The 22334-nt window shown below is 50.1% G+C and overlaps 1 protein-coding gene across 15 annotated transcripts in view; it reads left to right on the forward strand.

Moving 5' to 3' along the window:
- Positions 1–16508, forward strand: part of Iqsec1 (IQ motif and Sec7 domain ArfGEF 1) — a 322487-nt gene extending 305979 nt beyond the window's left edge. For 11 of the 15 annotated variants that reach the window (XM_085840296.1, XM_085840297.1, XM_021164330.3 and 8 more), the window contains 8 exons: positions 4016–4155; positions 4511–4540; positions 5598–5723; positions 6753–6852; positions 7336–7497; positions 8057–8233; positions 12037–12086; positions 13169–16508. In XM_085840296.1, coding sequence (XP_085696422.1) covers positions 4016–4155; positions 4511–4540; positions 5598–5723; positions 6753–6852; positions 7336–7497; positions 8057–8233; positions 12037–12086; positions 13169–13669 — 1286 coding nt within the window. In that variant the 3' untranslated portion in view covers positions 13670–16508. The remainder of the gene's footprint in view (positions 1–4015; positions 4156–4510; positions 4541–5597; positions 5724–6752; positions 6853–7335; positions 7498–8056; positions 8234–12036; positions 12087–13168) is intronic. The other 4 variants (XM_085840299.1, XM_085840303.1, XM_029478929.2 and 1 more) reach the window with 2 other exon arrangements.
- The last annotated feature ends 5826 nt before the right edge of the window (positions 16509–22334 follow it).

The raw sequence follows: 22334 nt of genomic DNA on the forward strand, positions 1-22334 counted from the left end.
TAGCCCCACGTTCCCTGGGAAGTGGCCCTAGCTCACTCCTTACATACTAAATGGCTCCTGCAGGTCTTATGGGAGGAGGGAAGAATGCTGAATGGGCCAGGGCCAGGGCCAGAGTCCTCACTGCATGAGGCCCTGAGCAGCATGTTGACCAAAAAGCTTGAGATTCCTAAGGAGTTGTGCTACCAGGAGGGAGACAGAAAGCAGAAGTTTAGGGGACAGCCGGGTGTTTTTAATCCCAGCACTCGGGAGGCAGAGGCAGGAGGATTTCTGAGTTCGAGGTCAGCCTGGTCTACAAAGTGAGTTCCAGGACAGCCAGGACTATACAGAAAAACCCTGTCTCGAAAAAAACAAAACTACTTTGTCGAGCATGGTGGGGCATGCCTTTAATCCTAGCACTCGGGAGGCAGAGTCAGGCGGATTTCTGAGTTCAAGGCCAGCCTGGTCTAAAAAGTGAGTTCCAGGACAGCCAGGGCTATACAGAGAAATCCTGTCTTGAAAAACCAAAAAAAAAAAAAAAAAAAAAAAAAGAAGTTTAGGGACACCCTTCTGAGGTCCAAGTTGTGAGGCCAGGGTGCTAGTAGCTGCCTTTTCTGATAGCCCCAAGCCTTGTCTGCCCTAGCCTCTCTTGCTGGACCAATTTTTGTCATCACAGAATCCCATGTGACCCTTGGTAGAAAAGCCAGAATTGATTTTCCTAGAAGAAGAAGGCTCCAGGAGGGTCAGGCTGCCTTCAAGGCAGTGCTTAAGACTCTCCCTCTCTCCCCACCCTCTACCTCCCAAAACAGTGGACCTGCTGTTTAGAGTGAGACCACTGTTGTAATCCCACTAGGCAGGGCAGGTCCCTGGGAGGCTGCTGCTCCATTAGCTCTAGCCTGTTCTCTTCCAGCCAGAAACTTGTGTGCCTTTGGTTCCATCTGCCCTGTGCTTCAGAGGGGGACAAGAGGGAGACTAAGGCTTAGAGGAAGGGATGGCCCCAGGGTCACAGTAGGAGATTGACAGGGGCTTTCTGAAGGAGGAACCCCTGCAGCACATGTTTCCTCAGCACATTGCTCAGTTTACCAAACAGTACCAGTAGCAGGAAGACCCCAGGGATGGATGGATGGATGGATGGATGGATGGATGGATGGATGGATGGATGGATGGATGGATGGATGGATGTGTGTGTGTGTGTGTGTGTGTGTGTGTGTCTGTCTGTCTGTCTGTCTGTCTGTCTGTCTGTCTCAAAAGGGACTTCATTAGCAGCTTGCAGTCTTTCTCTTTAGCTAAAACTTTCAGATTTTCCACTTTTAGATGAGTGTTATATATATCACCAGAAGAAGAAAGTTATATAGTGCAGCCATCTCACACAGGCACAGAACACCTTCCTTGGTCACCATGCAACATAGTTTTAGATTTATTTCATATATATTAATGTTTTGCATGTATGTGTGTGTCTGTGTGTGTGTGTGCATGCACCTGCCTCATGTGTGTTTGATGCCCACAGAGGTCAGATGAGGGGTATCAGATATCAGATTTCCTGGAACTGTAGTTACAGCTGATTGTGAACCACCATGTGGGTGCTGGGAATCCAACCCAAGTCCTCTGCAAGAGCAGCAAGGGTTTTCAACTGCTAAGCCATCTCTCCAGCTCAACCTTAGAGCTTCTTTATTCATAACACCACCAATCAGGAGCAAGGAGCCATGAAAGGGTGAATGCAGACACATCTACACAGAGGGTTGCTGGTCAGCACACAGAAACCAGCTGTGCATCTGGGGGAGACGTGGATCACATGTTTAGAGAAAGCAACCAGTGTAGAAGGCTACTAGCCAGCCTACCTGTGTGGCTTCTGAGAAAGACTGGAGAAATTGGCTGAACAGGGTTTGGGAAAGACGGATAGAGGGGAACAGGAACTTAGAGGCAATGGCCTAATTCTGTGTGATGGTCTAATGTCAGGGGGTTTTGTTTGTTGTTTTTAAAATATATTCATTTTTATGTATATTGCTATTTTGCCTGTACATATATTTGTGCACCACATGCATTGAGTTACAGACAGTTGTGAGCCACCATGTAGGTGCTGGGAACTGAACCTAGGTCCCTGGAAGAGCAATTGGTGCTCTCAACCTCTATGCCATATCTCCAGCCTCTATCTTTAGTGTGTGTATGTGTGTTTGTGTTTCCTGAATATGTGTTTATGCACCATGTGTGTGCCTGGTGCCTATGGACAACAGAAGAGGACCTTGGAGCCTCTGGAGCTAAAGCTACTGATAGTTGTGAGCTGCCCTGTGGGCTCTGGGAGCCAAACCCAGGTCCTCTGGAAGAGCAGCAAGTTTTAACTGCCGAGTCATCACTCTAGAACTGTGTAATGGTATTTATACACACTTGTCCAAGACTATGGGAAGCCAGACACCAAAACTGAGCTACTGTGTAAGCCAGGGACTTAGTAAAGGTCATGGCCATTTAAAAAGCAAGTTTCTGGGGATATTGCCAAGGAAGCTGGGTATAGGGAGCTCTAGGGACCTCCCTGTCTTTTGCTAAATTTCCTAAATTAACTGCTTTCAAAGCTGTCTATTTTTGTGTTAATCTTTAAATTACATTTTATGTATTTGTGTGGACATTTGTATAAGCATTTAGAGGCAATAGAGGGAAACCAACTCCCAGTCCTGAGGCCAAGAGACAGGGGATAATTTGGGGGGAGTCTGTTCTCCTCCTATGGGTCTCAGGGATCAAATGAACACATTTTATCTTCTGAGCCATCTCGCCAGCCTATAGTGAAAGTTCTCCAGTGTCTCACCAGGCTACACCTCCTCCATGAAGGTCTTGGGCTCAGTTCCTAAGAGCCTCTGCTGCAGCTGCTCTGCCAGGCCATCTGTAGAAAGTCTTCTCTCATCACACTGTACCCCTGTGGACCTGGTTTGTGGGGCACACAGTAAGATGTCTGAGTGGATCCTGGGTCTCTCGGCCTTTGAGAGGGATGCAGTAATGCCACCATAGGCTGGCATGTGTCTCATCTCCCATGGACAAGCTCCTCAAAAGCAGTGGAGAGGAGTGTTAGCAGTGATGGTTCTGGTGGGATGGCGTAGGAGTCCTCACAGTCCCTCCTGTGTCGGCTGAGGGGCTTAAGTTTGCTGCAGGGCACCTGCTCTCCTGAGGGTTTCTGTTCCCCCGACATTTTCAGTGTAGTAAAAAAGGTGCTGTATATGCATGTGGTTATAGTGGTCCAGTTACAGCTGGCCTAGGCCTCTGCCATGGGATGGCAACACCACAGATCACCACAGCTCTGTGGAGGTTGCTTAGATATACCATGAGTCTTTCTTGTTTCTCTATGACAAGCCCAAGTATCACTGATGCTCTTGGTGACCTGCTATACAAAGGACACTAAACACTGTAGACTGGATCATTTACCTATAGGTGTGAGCTAGGAAGGAACATAAACAGGGCTCAGCTCCAAGAGCCTCAGAACCTGGCTCACACTTCAGCTTGCATAGCCTATGTACACCCTACGCCAGTGGTTCTCAACCTGTCGGTAACAACTCCTGAAGGGGTCACATATCAGATATCCTGCATGTCCAGTATTTACATTATGATTCACAACAGTAGCACAATTAGTTATGAAGTAGCAACAAAATAAATTTATGGTTGGGGGTCACCACAACATGCGGAACTGTATTAAAAGATCACAGCTTTAGGAAGGTTGAGAAACCACACTTCTCTAGCCTCACCTGTGGAGTTGGGACCATTGTGGCCATGTCACAAGCCTTTGCTTCATTTGTGACATATATTTACATAGGCCTGTGGACATGGCTTATAGAAGGTAGCACTGTTCTGTGACCTGCTGCTTCTGGCAGGAGGACTTAAGGGGATCCATAGCTGGGGCCCTGGAAGGGCTGTGGCTCTGATGAAAACCGGTAAGATTTTTGTCTGCTGGTTCCAGATAGAAACATGTGTATCTAAGGTCTGCATGGGGAGCAAGGCTGCATGGAGCCACAGCTGCCCAAACCCCAGCCACTCTCATGTCTGATCACTGTCCCTTGACCAGGTGTGGATGACGGTGAAGACATTCCCCGGGAGACGCTAATTGGGATCTATGAGCGAATCCGTAAGCGAGAACTGAAGACCAATGAGGACCACGTGTCCCAGGTGCAGAAGGTTGAGAAGCTCATCGTGGGCAAGAAGCCGGTACGCAGTGGCCCTGGTCCTTTATCCCTCAGTGTAGTCCTGGGTCAGCTCTGTCACCACTGGAAGGGCCCTCCCAGCCTGGGATGGAGCTTTTCCTCTTGCAGCTGCTGCTTACCTGAGAACATTAGGCCCTCAAGTGACTAATGGGCCACAGTGGCATGTGGTTTGTTGTCTGCTCAACCCTGCCCTAGGGATGCCCTTAGATCCTCCAAGAGACCACAGCAAACCAGGACCTCTGTGGGGCAGTACTCCTGGGCAGCCTGGTGGATGAAGAGAAAAAACAGATGTTGTGGAGGGTTGGGGAGCCACCTTTGGGAACATCAGTTCACTTCTTGTGTGTTGTTTTTTCTTATAGATTGGATCCCTGCATCATGGTCTTGGCTGTGTGAGTACTTTGCTGTTCTTCTGCCATGCCTCAGGCTGCTACAGAGTCCAAGTTCATTTCCAGAGAGAGCCTAATCTCAATTTCATAGTTACCCAGCCTCACACCTTTGTGGGTCCTAAGATCTTAGCCATACAAAGAAGGTGATGTTGGCAAGCCAAGCAGATGGAGTCCTGGCTCTACCTGTGGGTACCCTGCTGACCCCAGACCTAGACAGTGTGCCTGAGAGGACATATGTGTAGTCACTAACGGCTTTCCTGCCTCCTCCACTCCTCTCCATCATTTCCTTGCTCTGCCCTAGCTCTGTCCCTGTCCCTCACACTTTATACCTCCACTGTGCCAGCCACCCCATGTCTGGCTACCCATGTCCCAAAGTATGTAACCAGGCACATGCCTGGCAGTCTCCAGTATGCCCAGCTACTTGTCCTCAGCCCTCTCAGGGCAACACACACACACACACACACCTGGCTCAGAGCCAGGACTTCCACAGCAGAGCTGGGCCTTGCTGATGGCTTGCACCCTCTGCCACAAAATACTGGCTTATAATATGGTCTGGAGGGGGATAGACTGGTATGGTGCAGTTGGCGGGGGGGGGGGTGCTCCTGTAAACCAGTAGCAATATTTGTAGCAGCATGTGAGCAAAACACAGGACAAGGTCCTGGCCAGATCCCCAGAGTGGCTCAGACTATCTAGAAGCATCAAAAGGCACCAGAGGAGTAGGGTTTGAGTGAATGTCCCTGGGATTCAAATCAGAGCACGGCTCTGTAGTGTCCTGCAGCACCAGCTACTCTAAATTCTGTGTGCCTCAGTTTTCTCATTTAGGGAGGACTCTGGGAAGATTGTCTGCAGAAAGGGGGCTGATAAATAAAGGTGTTTTGGGGGACAGACCACATGGCTTCCTCTCTGACACTGAGTTCTCTGTGACATATGAGGGAGCCAGCTGAACACATGGGAAGGGATCATGGCAAATGCAACCTAAGTCCTGCCCAGAGAGCAGAGGCCAAGAATCTCAGTGCCCCTGGGGACAGGTGACCATAGTCTGGTGTCTTTTCCTGCACAGGTGCTGTCTCTTCCCCATCGACGACTAGTCTGCTACTGCCGGCTTTTTGAAGTTCCTGACCCCAACAAACCCCAGAAGCTGGGACTACACCAGCGAGAGATCTTCCTGTTCAATGACCTCCTGGTGGTATGTGGCGTTGGGAGAGGGGGTTGGGAGACCCAGATGTCCTTATGCCCATGCCTGAGCAAGGACACTATCCCAGAGTCTGATTTTGAGAGACTCTAACTCATAGCCATGAACAGGGGTGTTCCTTGCCCCATGTCAACAGCCAGAAGTCCTGACTCCAGAGTGCTCTATATTGTAGGACTCTATATCTGGCCCCACTCTGCTGCCTCATAAAACTCTAAGACTTTAGGGGAACCTATGTGTGCCATTCCCAAGTGTGTATCACTGCCACTTGGCAGTGTAGAACTCTGCCCTGCTCAACAAGTTACACAATCCCAAGCTGGTTGGAAAGTCCCCCCCCCCTTTTGCTTTCTGTTGCTGTGAAAAACACCATGATTAAAAGCAACTTGATGAGGAAAGGGTTTAGCTTAGCTTATGGTTCATCATGAAGGGGAGTCAGGGCAGGCACCAAAACAAAGCAGAGACTGTGGAGAAATGCTGCTTACTGACTTCTCAGTTCCATTTCTTATACAACCTAGGACCACCTGCCCAGGGGTGGCACCACCCACCTCAATCAAGAAAATGCCCCCATTGACTTGCCTACCAATAGAGACTTGCCACTCTAATAGATTTTCTCAGTTCAGGTACTTCTCAGATGACTCTAGTGTGTCATCATGTCATAAGGTAGCCAGTACAATTACCCCACTGGCTGGCATCTTGTCTCTTTGGTAACAGTGCCTGCTTTAAAGGCCAGAGACCTCACTCAGACATGAAGGTTCAAAGCCTTGAACAGATTACCCCAGCTCTGAGTGTCCTCATGTGCAGAGAGCCTCTCACATGTGATGGGCTTTCCAGCTATCTGCCAGCCTGAAGACAACAGTTTTGTTCTTAGGAGCAGTCCCTGAAAGAACAAGCCCTGACCTCTGAGGCCAGCACCACCCTGCCTTAGGCGCCTATCCCCAGTTTTGGGCTTTAGTGCCAGTCAAGATGGCATGGGGACCTTAGCTTCCATACCAACACTGCAGCTCAGCTCCACATCTGCTGCCCTAGGTCACCAAGATCTTCCAGAAGAAGAAGAACTCGGTGACATACAGCTTCCGGCAATCCTTCTCCCTCTACGGCATGCAGGTCCTGCTCTTCGAGAACCAGTGTGAGTCCCTAGGACCTGTCGGGTGTGACGGGGAATGTTTCTTTTCTCCGCCCTGTCACCTTCAGCTGTGATGCAAGCCTTCTGAGTTCACACTCCTTCCCTCTTGGACTAGACAAATAGAGTGGTACTCTGCTAAGGACCAGGGTTTTAATTGGCAGAAGTGGGTGCATCTGTGACATGTCCAAGAGAAGCATTCAGTTAATAGTCCGATGACATGCAAAAGCTGAGAGTTCATTACCCTGAGACTGACCCCTGCTCTGTAATCTGGGCACAGCATTGCCTATCCCTCCAGGACTTAGTGCCTGGCAGTGGCCACAGGCTTCAGGCTAGGCTGTTGCCCATGTCATGCAGAGGCCATGCTTACAGTTTTGCCTCTACAGAGCCCACTTCAGGGCCCATCCCAGTGCACACCACACTTACTCTCTGGCCAGTGGACCATATAATAACTGCTGACTCCACGGCCCTTCCTCTCCTCCCCTGCAGACTATCCCAATGGCATCCGGCTGACGTCTGCTGTCCCTGGAGCAGACATCAAAGTGCTAATAAACTTCAACGCTCCCAATCCTCAGGACCGGAAGAAGTTCACTGACGACCTGCGGGAATCTGTCGCTGAAGTGCAAGAGATGGAGAAACACCGAATAGAGTGTAAGTCCCAAGCAAGACACAGAGAAGCACTCCATAGCACATAAGTCCCAAGAGGTCTTCCCAGGGAACCTTCCTGTCTTGTGGCAATGACAATATTCGGAAGTGATTGGTACCAGAATTCCTTGAGCCCAGCAATGGGATATCCAGGTCTTTGTCTCCCCCATCCCACCCCTGCCCCTACTATGTGCTTGGGGAGCCATCCTTCCCCTTAGCACACTTCTTAGCCTCGCCCTTGTTTCTGTCACTGTGGAGTTGGCTTATGCTATTCAAACCTTATCCTTGTCCTAACTGCTAGGATCCTGGCACTAGGTCTCTACACTGTCCCCACCTCTTCCTCTGTTGATGTGGGTGGCCCACTCTTTTTCCCCATCCAGGCCTAACCTGCAGCCTTCCTAAACCCTAAATGCTAGTCTTCATTATCACAGACAGCCTGGTCCCCAGGCACTGTCCAGAATGCCATCATGCCCCAGCTTTCCCAGGAATCTCCTTCCCTCTTTCCAGGAGCTAGGGCCCAGAACAGTGGCCATTGCCTCTCACTGTTCCTCCTGCTCTGTTGCAGCGGAGCTCGAGAAGCAGAAAGGTGTCGTGCGGCCCAGCATGTCACAGTGCTCCAGCCTCAAAAAGGAGTCAGGCAACGGGACACTGAGCAGGGCTTGCCTGGATGACAGCTATGCCAGTGGCGAGGGCCTCAAGCGCAGCGCCCTCAGCAGCTCACTGAGAGACCTCTCAGAAGCGGGTAAGAGCTGGGCTAAGACGCACCCTCCCAGCTGGTGCATGCAGGACTGAGGCCTGGCAAACAGGCAGTCATGGTGCTGGAAAGGGCTGCTCTGGAGTAGACACAATGCTCTCTGAAGTCCACGAGTACTCCAGGACGGTAGCGGAACACAGAAGTGTCCACAGGACAGTCTGTGCAAGACAGCCAGGGATGGCACCCCACTTCCCTACTTCTCCCAGGGTCCTTACTGCTTTCCCCTGTACCAACTGCTCTAAGGCTAAGAGCGTCAGGCTGGTGCATCCCAAGTGCTCTCTGCTGCTGTGTGTTCTATGCTAACGAATGAAATGGATCGAAGCCTACTGAGCCGCTGGGAACCCTTTTGCCACTCACACTCTTGGTTTTGCTTCCTATAGAGCTCCATTCCTGAGAATTCCAGGCCTTTGTTAGCCCAAAGCCACTGCTGCAGTAGGTGTAGAGCTCCAGGGTGTGGGGATAACCGTGGTAGAAGCTGTTCACTATCAGTGATGTTGCCTTGTTTCTGTGGTTTAATTTGGTGCCAGCCACTTAACCCCCTCAAGCCTCCTAGGTTTCTTATAGGTACTTATAGAGTACTATGAGGCTAGGGAAGCTGCTTTCAGTGTCTTCCAGCCTTGGAGAGGAAACAGTCGCTGTCAGAGCAGCAGCCCCTTAACTACCACAAGTGTCCAGCCAGTCAGTGTGCACGGAACAGTGTGACCTGGGCTTATTGTGGGGCCCTCCGAGCCTGCCCAGCACTCCCTGCCTGCCCTCCCACCACAGCTCTGCCTCATACTGCTTTCTCATTTCTCAGGAATTGTTTTCTCCTTTTTTGAGTTTTCTTTGCTTTTGTCATTTTTTTTCATAGTGAGAATCTGACACTCACCACCAGCATGAGGGTTTAAGCCAGGGCTTCTCAACCTGGACACTGGCGACACTCTGGGGCAGATAACTGCCTGTCATTGCACTGTGCCTGGGTTCACTGAGGCCAGCAGCACTTGCCCAGTTGTGACAACCTGTTGCATCTCCAGAAATGCCAGGTGTCATATGACTCCTGGTTGAGAACCACTAGCTTCCCAGTGGCCTGTTCAACCCAGCCATGTCACTCGACTGCTTGGGCCCTGGGGTGGTTTGAGTCTGTGCAGTGGTCCTGCTATGTCTGAAGCCCAGGGCAGCAGGCTCAGGGATGCCCTGGTGGTTGCATCCCTGCAAGGATGGAGCTCCTTGATGCCGCTGCTCTCTGAAATACAGAGGCAAAGATCCCAGGGGCAAAAAACTCAGAGGGGAATCTCAGGCATCTGAGTCCAGACCAAGACCACCTGTGATGCCCAGTGAAGCAGCAGCTTACCCTGGAAGACATTGGCAGGGCACCTGGAGAGGCAGGGTGCTTGACCTGGGCAATGGGGCCCCAACAGGCAGCCAAGTCATCCTCACTCTCCATAGCTGCCACTGTGCAAAGTCTGAGGTGATGACAGTCAGGTGCACTATCATGAAGATGCAGGCCTTTGGTCAGGCAGGGTACCCTGAGAGAGTACCTCTGATCTGCAGTAGCCCATCCACCATGGACAAGGCCTGAGCTCAGCAAGAACCTGGGATGGCTCACAGGCAAGTTCATCCTTAGACACCTCCCTTTGGGAGAGGGAAGGAGACCCAGCTCTAGGCCTGTCCTCTTCCCTTGGCCACAAGAGCCAGAGTCTGTCATAACAGACACTGTAGTAGCTGTGCCCAGCTTGGCCTACCCAGCTATTGACAAGCACCAAGTTCTCACAGAGAGGTCATTCCTGGAATCCCAGAGGCTTCGTATCCTGTACCAAGGCAGTCCATCTATGAGAACTGGTGGCACTGAACAGCTATCTCACCTCCTACTGCACGATATTCAGCCACAGAGACTGTGGGCAGCATGGGTTCTTGAGTCAGCATCTGAAGCCTATGCCATTACTCTGCTACCATCCATGAACAGGCAGTCCTTGTTCTCGGTTTCCCAAGCTACCATGACAACTCAATGCATTGTCCTCAATAGTGAGTGAGGTTTGAGGGCCAGAATGCAAGGAGAGCTCAACCTATCTCTGAAATGCAGCCAAGTCTTTGAGGACCATATGAGACCCTTCCAGATGAACCATGCAGACCAGGGGGTGAGCCTATGCACCCAGTATGTCTTGCTCTCATTGGCCTGAATGTTTGAACAGGAGTGTGAGGTGCAGCGGTGAACACCCAGCTCTGTGATTGATGGTGGAAAGAGCTGAGACGTGGAAAAGACGAAATTGAAGAAACTATAGCTCCCACTGGGCAGTACCACTTCTCTCTGCTCCAGTTTGGGCTGCAGGATATAAGCCATCAGGACTTTTCTGGAGAGCCCCAAGCATGAGGGGTTTGAGAGCTTGTTTGAAAAAAATGACAGCAGAGAGGGGACACTCATCACGTTCATGTGGCGCAACACTGTCCTGGCCTCCCAAGAGCAGTTTGGAGGCAGGAAATACCAGTATCACAGATGGGGAAACTGAGGCCAAGAGCCTAAGCAGTAGTGAGTATCCTTTGCAGCTCAAAATCTACTTTTGCTTGTCCATGGACCTCACTGGGAACTCTTGTATCTGCAAATGGGGAAGCAACCTTTCTTCTCACCAAAGGAAGGGGCCATCTCTCTGGAAGCCCAGCAGCTGACGTCTACATGGCGCAGTGCTTTCCCTGACTCAGAGTCTCCCATGAATCTGGGACTTGGGAACAGCAGGCAAAAGAGGAACTAGATGTCCTCCTCCTCATCTGCTTGTCACTACAGGTCCTCTCAGTGGCCATGGCAAGGCTGAGAGACCCATAGTTGTCTTCACCTGATACTTTCGTGCAGTTCAGTCTCCTTTTAGGAGCAGCAGCTTTCAGGGCCCTGATGATAGGCCATGGCCCCCTGAGAGGCACACAGCAGCCTCTTCATCTTCCAGTACCCACCAACACTTTTGTACCCTGTCTCTGCCATGATGCTTCCCTCTGATGCCTACAGCATGATGCTCAGCTCATAGCCAGTGCTGCACCTGCAGAAGCTTATGGGAGATCCAGAAGGGAGCACAGCGCCATGCCTCTGCGCTCATGCAAGAAGTCAAGGCAAGGCTTCTGAAGGGACCATTGAGGCATGAGTGAGCTACCCAACTTCCCTTTGACATAAACAGCATACTCTGATGAGCAGCTACAGTTGCTGTGTCCTTGTAGACACTTTTGGACTTAGAATGCATTGCAGTATCCTGGGTAAGGGGAGCTAGACTCAGGAATCAGGGCACTGCACAAACCAAACCACAGCCCCAGAGGACAAGGGGCCCAAATCTCAGTTTCCCCTTGACCAACTGCTCTGCCCCAAACAGCAAGGAGGGGAATATATATATGTGAACATGCATGTGGATATGCATATATATATACATATATGAAATCCACTGGGGATCATGGGGCCTTGTGCTGTTGTAGAAGCTGTACCCCCAGGCCCCATCTGAGGCTGGCTGCACTGAGTCAGGTGAGCAGGCAGAAGTTTGAGGTGGTAGTACCCACATCCCCACCTCAGATCCCTTCCCCCAAACCACAGTTCAGGATATGCATTATAAAGTTGGACCTAGTTTTAAAAACATTTTCTCCCTTTTGCCAAGTGTTTGTTCACGCCATTGTTTTTAAAACTCCTCACTGTACTGCTGCCAGCCTCCCCACTGAGCCCATTCAAGCCCCATACCTGGCAGACACATGGGCCAGCCCCAGCTCTGGGCAGTGGCAGCGGCAGGTGGCAGTGGCACCAGGCCTAGTGTGCGTGTCTAACCTCTGGTATTGCATGTTCTGGGCAGGGAAGCGAGGGCGTCGCAGCAGTGCGGGATCGCTAGAGAGCAATGTGGAAGTAAGTAGGAAGCACCCGGTCCAGCTGGCCATCCTGTGTCACCCACCCTTGGTTTCTATGTTGTCTTTTTTTGCTCTTCCCTCCCCTTCCTGCAGAGACACAGACTTGGCCCTCCCGCCCTGCCTGCCTCCGCCCTGCATGCAGCTTCTCTGCCTAGAAGCATCCATGCCTCTCACTGCTTGTTCTGACCCAAGGGTTGCGGAGAGGGAGGGTGTGGATTTTGTGTTCTCATTCCACTTAACCCCTGTTCCCCGTGGTCCCTGAGCATGATGAATGTCTTGGCTTTCAGGTCCTGCCCCGGGCGCAAGCGCCACCCGCCCCTCACTCATCCTCAGCTCTCACTGTTGGATGTATTAGCCCCACTCGCCTGTCCCTGTGCTCTGCCATCCATCGCTTCCTTCCTGGAGTTTTACTGGCTGTGTGTTTGGGATCAGGACACAATGGAATCGCTTAGCTAGTTCACAGGAGGAGTTTCTGAGAGAAAGGAAGAGTCAGTGTGGATTTCATGAGCTCTCACTCATCCCCCCATTGCTTCCTGATGCCCACACCCTGACTCTGCCTATAGACGTTTTACTCCTCCTGGGTTTGTAACAGGCAGCTGTGAGGAAAGTCCTAGGCCACGCTCCACCCCCAAGGATAAGTTATAGGGTCCTACCTGTCTGATACCACCTTCCCCAGACACCTGTGGACCCCCACATGGGCAGAGGTCCCAGGAGAGTTTAAGGCTTCAACTTTCTAGGAACTAGGTTCATTCCTTTTCCACACTCACTGCCACTCCTTGGCCTCACATGCTCACAACATCCCACCTACCTACCTACCTACCTACCGTGATGTGGGCTGATGTCTCAGTCTGGCAGCAGCGTAGCATGAGCAGAAGCATCCTTGTGCTGTTTCACAGAAAGGAGATGCCCCTCACCTCCATCAGGACCAGTCCCCAGCTGCCCCCGCACAGGCCGAGCCCGCATCCTTCCTACCCTCGGGCCTAGCAGTTCAGTGGGTGACTTCTGAGTTTGGAAAACTTGGTCTGGCCTGTGTGCTTTGAGATCTTTTTTAATTTTGGTTTCTATGAATTTCCTTTTTAGGGCTCCATCATTAGCAGTCCTCACATGCGCCGGAGAGCGACCTCAACACGAGAGTGCCCATCTCGCCCCCCCCAGCCCGTGCCTAACTCCTCCTCTCTCCTGGGTTCTTTGTTTGGGAGCAGGAGAGGGAAGCCCCCTCCCCAGGCCCACCCACCCTCAGCCCCTCCCCCAGCACCCCCTCACGCCCATCACCCTGGGCCCTCAGAAGGCCCACTGCATGGGCATCATGCACAGTACTGCCATGCGCAGCAGAACCCTCCGCCCTATCACCACCACCACCACTACCACCCACCCCCCCACCTGCAGCACACCCACCAGTACCACCATGGCCCACACGGCGGGCACCCCCCGTATGGGGCCCATGCACACAGCCACCCGCCTCTGCCCACAGCTCATCCTGGTCATGCAGGGCACTCAGCGCATCATCATGGGCAGCCCCCTGCCCCACCGCCCCCCACCAGCAGCAAGGCCAAGCCCAGCGGCATCAGCACAGTTGTGTAGTCAGCCCAGGCAGCCGCCTCCCACACACCAGGCACACAGAGGCCTACCAGGCACCAGCCTCAGACCAGACAAGGGCACCACTATTGCCACTCCCTCTGCCCTCATAGCCTGGGTGGGCCTGTGGGCTTGCCTTCCATGGAGCAGAGCTCCCACTCTGGCTTAGCTCTGGCACCCAGTCCTCCCTTGGCCCAAGGCTGGACCTCAGCCACCACTGGCCTTGACATGGCGCTGACCAAGGAGAAGTGGGACTGCCTCTCACCCTGTCAGCCCCCAGCCCCTCATTCTACACACATCTGAAAACTCATCCTAGCAAAGGAAACATAAGATAGAAAAGTCAGACAAAGCAGAGCCAACCCCCAGACCGGCTGTGTTACTGTTTTGTTATTGGCAGTGGGCAAAGTAATAATACTACTACTAATAAGTAGACCTGATAAGGGTGATGAAAATACGTAAGTAAACTTTATATAATATAAATATATAAATATATAAATATATATATATACATACTGTATAGGTAGTGTTTGTGTGTGAAAGATAAGCATTTCATCCACAAAGCTAGCACTAGGGACCTCCTAAGGACTGCCACTTAGGTGGCAAGAAGTCAATCTAGATACATGTGTGAGTAGACCAAAAAACCCTGCTAGAACAAACCCAGATCCTTCCATATTTTCATACGAAGAGACTCTAGCCTGGCTGAAACCTTACACGCTCATGACTCACTGTGCCAAGTAACACAGCACCTGACTGTCTAATACCCCACTCTGCTCTGTATAGCCCCCTATTTTATTAACAGAGTACTATTCTAAGTAACCAGTATTATAACTGCTGTTATCTCCAGTAAGCAACTAGGCAAAGTGCAGTCAACTCTACCCTAGTACTTGGGGCAACCAGTCTAGAGCTGGCTGTCTCAGGACCTCAGCCCCACAGATCCCTAGACACTTTATACTGGCTGCCATAACTTTGATCTCCCACGCTCTACATTCCTTCCCTCTGTACATGGTGAGCCAAGCTCCTCCTCCCCCACAGTCCTCCCAGGGCCCACGTGGCAGGGGAGGTTCCACCCCAACACAACGACCACTCATCTTCCATAACTCCCTCATCCAGTTCCCAGCCCCAGCAGGCGGGTGGCGTGAGCGCTGGGCGGCCCAGGGCGGTGTGTGTGTCCCGTGTTGTGTTCTGAGTGGCAACAGCAATCACTGTAATTCCATGCAGCCATGTGCTCGTGACCCCTGTGTCATCATTACACCTGGCCAATGAGTGCTTGGCCCTGGCCAGGTGAAGCCCCCACTGCCTCTCATGGTCCAGTGAGCTGCCAGGCCCCACATGCCCCAGCTGTGTTCTTGTCGCTTCCATGTGTGACACCATGCACTCCCCTGGGGCCACGTGCTGCCCATGTTCCTGTGCCTGAGTCACCCACGGGCTGTACTTTACAGTTTCAGCCCTTCCAGCCACCACAGCCTCCAGTGCTGTGCTCCTAAGCCTAGGACCCGAGGACTGCCTGTGGCCTCTGCCTGCGCGGAGGCCCTTTCAGATTGGAAGAAGTTGCCACCTGACCGTGGGCTGCGTCTAGGACCTTGTGAGCCACCGGGGCCTGCCCAACCACAAGAGAGATCAGGAGCCTTCTGGCCCATCACCACTCTGCTGGCCTGCTTGGGTCACCCATTTCCCTCCCCTTCGTGTCACCATCGTCGAGGTCACGTACCAGCAGATCTGCAAACTGAGCACTTTGTATCTGTGCAGAGAGCAAATCCTGCAACATGGAGGTCAGCCTTCTGTCTCATGGTGGCTGGACCCGCCCACCCCATCCTCTGTCAGCATGGCTCATCTTTCTCTTGTCATCTACACAGAAAGAGAACTGATTACCATAGTGTATCTGACTGGGGCCAGCTGGCGAGGAGCTGCCTGCTTCACAGTGCCCCAAGTCCCTTGCTTATGCTCCACGTACTGTCTGTCCTCAATTAAAGAACACTGTCTGACAAGGAAGGGGGACTGCTGCATGTGACCTGGCACCAGTCGTGTGGGGCTGTGCTCTCTGTATTGTACATTTACAAAATACACCAGTGTTACTGTTGGCAAATAGTTGGAGTGATAACATTAAATATGCCGGCTTTTTTTTTTTTCACCCTCTCTGAGCTAGTGGTAAGTCAACCATGAACTTGAGATTGTTCTGAAAAAGACATGGCTGTTAGATACACTCTTACTCTTTTTGAAGGGACACTCGGGAACAAACTCGAAGGCCCAATTTATCTGGTAGGGTGGAGTAGGGCCTCCCTCTCTCCACAGTGTCCTGTATTCTCCTGGCCAGCCAGGGCTCTGGGCTCCTCCCATGCTATCTTTCATGTGTCCTAGAGACAAGCTGAGGATAGTGGGTGAGTTCTAAGGACCAGGCTTCTAAGCATACTCAGTCTTTCTCTGAGTTGCTAATTCAATGTTATCAGATCAGGGTAATGAGACCTTGTGATCCTGTGTTGTTTTACAGACAGGGACTTGTCTTCATAGGATGTGCCTGGGCCTGCAAGTCACACAGCAGAACTAGCTTGGAAAGCATAAGCTTTTTTTTTTTACTGATGTCCCTTGTTGCCTGTTATTCAGCTATGGCATTGAGGCACTGAGTGTCTACACTTCTATTTACCACTGTCAGGATACACTTAGGGCCTTCACTAATGACCCGAGTTATTCTGGTCATCTGTGGAACTGGTGACAGATGGAATACCTTAGGGGAGGCAGCTGGTAACATCACAAAGGGCTTTCCAGGGACAAGAGTGAAGTTGTGGATTTGTATTTTTTGAAGCTCCCAAGTGAGTTGTAATGTGAAAATAAAGTTCACCCTAATGTGCCATCATTGTCCCCAGCCGCCTGATGTGGAGCATGCTCTCTAGCACGTTTTAAAGCCTCCGTGTTTTTTTTTTAAAGGGTTAAGCATCAGGGTTTGCATCTGTGCTGTTCAAAGACTTGAGAGCCACCCTGTTGTTTTGTGGTGGGGGAGGTGGGTGACTACCATCTGCACTGTGAGGAAGACCCAGCCAAAGTATCACTGAGCCCAGGGTCCTGTGGGAGATCCCATAAATCCTGAACCTCACGTAGTGTCACTTTTTCAGGTCATTCTACTCTGGTCAGCAGGGCTTGGTCTCCAGATGATGTGACCAGGCTTGTCCTGTCTGGACACAGCTTCCCCAAAGACCCCTAACGAACTCTTGAAGGTGCTGAGGAGAGACTTAAATGAGGGGCCAGGAGTATTCAGCAATGTCCATCATGTCTGTGTCAGCAAATGCTGAGGCTCGGGGCTCTCTCACTGAGTTAGAGGGGAAGTGGCTAATAGGAAATACCAGGGGCTGAGAGCAACATACCGGGAAAAGAATAAGAAAAGGCCAGCTAGCTCAGTCCTGAAAATATTTAAAAGGCTCAACTCTTAATCTGCCCATCCTCCACATTGATCAGTGTGATGTGTAAAGCTGATCCAGGCTATCTCTACCCAATACACAGAACTCCCAGTGAGGGTCCAATTCCCTGTGGGACTTTCCCAGAACACCCTTTGTTGATCTCCTTCAAAAGTACCACACTCATGGAAGTGAGCTGTGCAGTCTGTTCTAGGCCATTCCAGTTCTCTCCCAGTTTAGACCTTACCAGGCTGCAGCCTGTGGCTCTCTGGAAGGGCTGAGTTACAGAGCAGGTTTCCTGAAGCTATACTCGTCATTTGTCTCCCTTGGGGGCTGTATCTGACTGTAGACCTAGAGCTGGACTGGACAGAATGCCCTTGAAAATGATCTGTTGTTGGGAGATAGGGATGTTGGGTCAAAACCACTAGCAGACAGGCTCAGGATGTGGCCTTCATCGCGCTGTTACCATCCCCAACAGTGTATCTGACCCGTGCTGACCATGACAGTGTGAAGCCTGGCTAGGGAGACATAGAAGACCTGAGGCAGGGATTTGTTCCTGTGACCATCTGATTGCTGCAGCCTGTACCTGGGTCCAGCCACTCAGCCCCACAAGTATGCAGTCCCCACCTGCTGGCTTCAACTGCTCTGATACCTACACATCCCTTCTTAGAACTCTGCATGGCCCCTTGATCCTATAAGCCCCTCTGGACTCCTTCATAAGCCCATCTCTTCCTGCTCTCCCTAGGCCATGCCATGACACCTGTAACTGAAATGGTGTTCCTTGCTAGCAAGTACATCCTGTACTGTGAAGATCGCCTAGTAGATAGTATACTATGTACCTTTTGTATAGTTTTATGACTTTTAGAGAAACCGTTTCTTCCCTCTATTCCAGTTAAAGCAACGTGATCAGGGTCATGAAAGAGAAAAACTTCCATTTAAATCTGAAAGATATCCAGGCATGGCGGTACAAGCTTGTAAATCTTGGAAGTCAAGAGGCTGAGACAGGAGAATTGCTCTGAGTTCATGGCCAGCCTGAGCAACATAGTTCCAGGGCTACATAGCAAGACTCTATCTCGAAAATAAGACAAAATAAAATACAAAACCAATGTGAAAGACAAGAGACATTCAACTTAAATCTGAAGGACAGGCCCACTACAGTTATCACAGGTTACCCTCAGAGCAGATGCCAAGGAAGATAGGATCATACATTAAAATAGCAGGTAACAGAGGCATCCTTACTTGGCGTTTCCCTCCAGCTTTTGTGAACTACCCTGGAGAAAACAACATGCAACTCCATGTACAGCTTGGCCATGCACAGCATTTAGAAGAGCAAAAGGCATAAAGACCACAGGTCGGTGGGAAGACAGCAGAGTCAGGATGAACCCCACAGCACAATACAGTCAAAGGACTCGGGGAGAATGCCAGTGACCTCAGCCAGCGCTTACCCTGAGAAAGGGTCCTCATTAGGAGGCTGTAAAGATGAAGGGTCAGACTTCCACAAGCAAGCTTTACAGTGGGATTGTGCTCAGTGCACTCACTGCCTAATTACACACTCAAAGAAATGTGTGAACATCTGTAGGGCCTGAGTTCAGATCCCCAGCAATCATGTGAAAGTTGGGCATCAGCATTACAGGAGAAGAGACACAGAGACACGAGGACCTCTAGAACTCAGGACAGCCAGCCTAGGCAAATCAGTGAGCTCTGTGTTCAATGAGAGACCCTGTCTGAAAGGATAAGATGGAGAGCAAGCAAGAAAGATCCTGAAGGTTGACCTGTAGACTCCATATGTGTACACACCCACATGAACATGTTCACACTCCATATACAGAGTAAAGAAGGTAACACTAAGGCAACCTACCTGTCCTGGTGTTATCAATGGAACTCAACCTAGAGTCACTTAGAATCTTCACCTATCCTAAATCAGATAAGGGACTAATATCCAATATATATAAAGAACTCAAGAAGGTGGACTCCAGAAAGTCAAATAACCCCATTAAAAAATGGGGCTCAGAACTGAACAAAGAATTCTCACCTGAGGAATACCGAATGGCAGAGAAACACCTGAAAAAATGTTCAACATCCTTAATCATCAGGGAAATGCAAATCAAAACAACCCTGAGATTCCACCTCACACCAGTCAGAATGGCTAAGATCAAAAATTCAGGTGACAGCAGATGCTGGCGAGGATGTGGAGAAAGAGGAACACTCCTCCATTGTTGGTGGGATTGCAAGCTTGTACAACCACTCTGGAAATCAGTCTGGCGGTTCCTCAGAAAATTGGACATAGTACTACCGGAGGATCCAGCAATACCTCTCCTGGGCATATATCCAGAAGATGTCCCAACCGGTAAAAAGGACACATGCTCCACTATGTTCATAGCAGCCCTATTTATAATAGCCAGAAGCTGGAAAGAACCCAGATGTCCCTCAACAGAGGAATGGATACAGAAATTATGGTACATTTACACAATGGAGTACTACTCAGCTATTAAAAAGAATGAATTTATGAAATTCCTAGCCAAATGGATGGACCTGGAGGGCATCATCTTGAGCGAAGTAACACAATCACAAAAGAACTCACACAATATGTATTCACTGATAAGTGGATATTAGCCCAAAACTTAGGATACCCAAGATATAAGATACAATTTGCTAAACGCATGAAACTCAAGAAGAATGAAGACCAAAGTGTGGACACTGTGCCCCTTCTTAGACTTGGGAACAAAACACCCAGGGAAGGAGTTACAGAGACAAAGTTCGTAGCTGTGATGAAAGGATGGACCATCTAAAGACTGCCATATCCAGGGATCCATCCCATAATCAGCTTCCAAACGCTGACACCATTGCATACACTAGCAAGATTTTGCTGAAAGGACCCAAATATAGCTGTCTCTTGTGAGACGATGCCGGGGCCTAGCAAACACAGGAGTGGATGTTCACAGTCAGCTATTGGATGTATCACAGGGATCCCAATGGAGAAGCTAGAGAAAGTACCCAAGGAGCTAAAGGGATCTGCAACCCTATTGTTGGAACAACATGATGTACTAACCAGAACCCCGGAGCTCTTGTCTCTAGCTGCATATGTATCGAAAGATGGCCTAGTCGGCCATCAATGGAAAGAGAGGCCCATTGGACTTGCAAACTTTATATGCCCCAATATAGGGGAATGCCAGGGCCAAAAGAATGGGAATGGGTGGGTAGGGAAGTGGGGGGCGCTATGGGGGACTTTTGGGATAGCATTGGAAATGTAATTGAGGAAAATATGTAATAAAAATATTAAAAATCAAAAAAAAAAAAAAAGAGGGGACCTAGTTGAGGAATTGCCCAGGTCAGACTTGTTTGTGGCCATGTTTGTAAGAGACTGTTTTGATTGATGCTTTGATATAGGAGGGTCCAGCCTGCAGTGGGTGACATCATCCCTAAGCCTGTGGTCCTGGGCTTAATAAGATAGCTAGCTGAGAGAGGAATCAGGCCAGGGAGCATCTTAAGAGGCACTCTTCCCTGGCTTCTGCTTCCAGTTCCTGCCTTGAGTTCCTTCCCTCAGTGATGGGCTATCATCAGGAAGTGTAAGCTGAAATAAACTGCTCTCCAAAGTTGCTTTTGGTTCTATCACAGCAACAGAAAAAAAGTAAGTAGAGCACTTCCTTTCATGAAGCCAAAGTAAACAAGCAGTCAGGGATATGAAAACAGACATATGGTAAGCTCATGGTAAGAACTGAAGGAGGGGCTGGCAAGATGACTCAGCAGGTAAGAGCACTGACTGCTCTTCTGAAGGTCCTGAGTTCAAATTCCAGTAACCACATGGTGGCTCACAACCACCCATAATGAGATCTGGCGCCCTCTTCTGGTGCTGTCTGAAGACAGCTACAGTGTATTATTTATAATAATAAATAAATCTTTGGACCAAAGCAAGCAGGACCAACCGGAGAGAGCAGAGTTTACTGGAGTGAGCAGAGGTCCTAAATTCCATTCCCTACAACCAGATGAAGGCTCACAACTATCTGTACAGCTACACTGTGTACTCATATACATAAAATAAATAAATCTTTTTTAAAAGAAGAAGAAGAAGAAGAAGAAGAAGAAGAAGAAGGAGGAGGAGGAGGAGGAGGAGGAGGAGGAGGAGGAGGAGGAGGAGGAGGAAGAGGAAGAGGAAGAGGAAGGAAGAAGAAGAAGAGGAAGAAGAAGGAAGAAGAAGAAGAGGAAGAAGAAGAAGAGGAAGAGGAAGAAGAAGAAGAAGAAGAACTACTGAAGGAAAAAAATGCAGTCACCTCAGAAACAATGCAACTCTAATCACCAAGGGAAGAAGGGCTAAACCAGGACAGGGAACCAACCAGGGTAGGTAGGTAGGTTGGGGAGCACCTTCCAGGATAGGTAGGTGGGTTGGGGAGCACCTCGTAGAAGCCGGGGTGGGGATGGGATAGGGGGTTTCTGGAGGGAAAACCAGGAAAGGGTTACTTACATTTGAAATGTAAGTAAAGAAAATATCCAATAAAAAAAACCCAAACAAACAAACAAACAAACAAAAAACCAAAAAAATAACAGCAACAAAACCCTGAAAGGATCCAAGAGAGTGAAACTGAAGGGTGGAGTCTGAGATCAGAGCACAAGGAAACATAGGAATGCCTAGTAGTCTGTAACTGGAGTCCCTGAAGGAGAGCCATGGAACAGGTAGAATGGAGGCACAAAGCTGAAGGAAAACCATTGTCCTGAGGGCTCATCTCACCAGACTGCAAGAATGGATCAAGATTCCCTCACCAAGAGAAGCTATAAAATCATTGACCTTGGCAGATAAAGAGGACATCGACTAAACAGGACCACCAAATACAGAGAGCACATCACTCATGAAGACAGACTGGCACTGGGAGGTAAAGAAACAGAGTGAGGGTCCTGTGAGAAGCCAACACACTCACACGACTCCTGTGATGATGATTGGGGTGTGGGTTTCACTGAGCTGAGGAAATTGGGTTCATTTTTCCTGGGTAGCCCGAGAGAGGGTTCTCAAGAAGAAACCAACATCTGACCTGGTGAAAGTCTGCAGCAGATCTGTCTTACCTTGACAAGGGGCTATCAACAATCCATGGACATCCTGGATGGAGCAGAGCAAGAGGCCTGGTCTGGCTTCAGGTGGAACACACATCTCTTGTCCTCAGACTCACTCAAGATTCTTGCATCTGGAATTCTGGACCTTATTCCAGAGATACCTCCAATCTTTGGCTCAGGACTACAGGTCACACCCCAGGCTCCCCATGGTCTCAGGCATGTGATCTACAGCTATTCTGGGTATCTAG

The sequence above is a fragment of the Mus caroli genome, unplaced genomic scaffold (assembly GCF_978045245.1).
Source record: "Mus caroli unplaced genomic scaffold, Mus_caroli_1 scaffold_7, whole genome shotgun sequence".
NCBI lineage: Eukaryota > Metazoa > Chordata > Mammalia > Rodentia > Muridae > Mus > Mus caroli.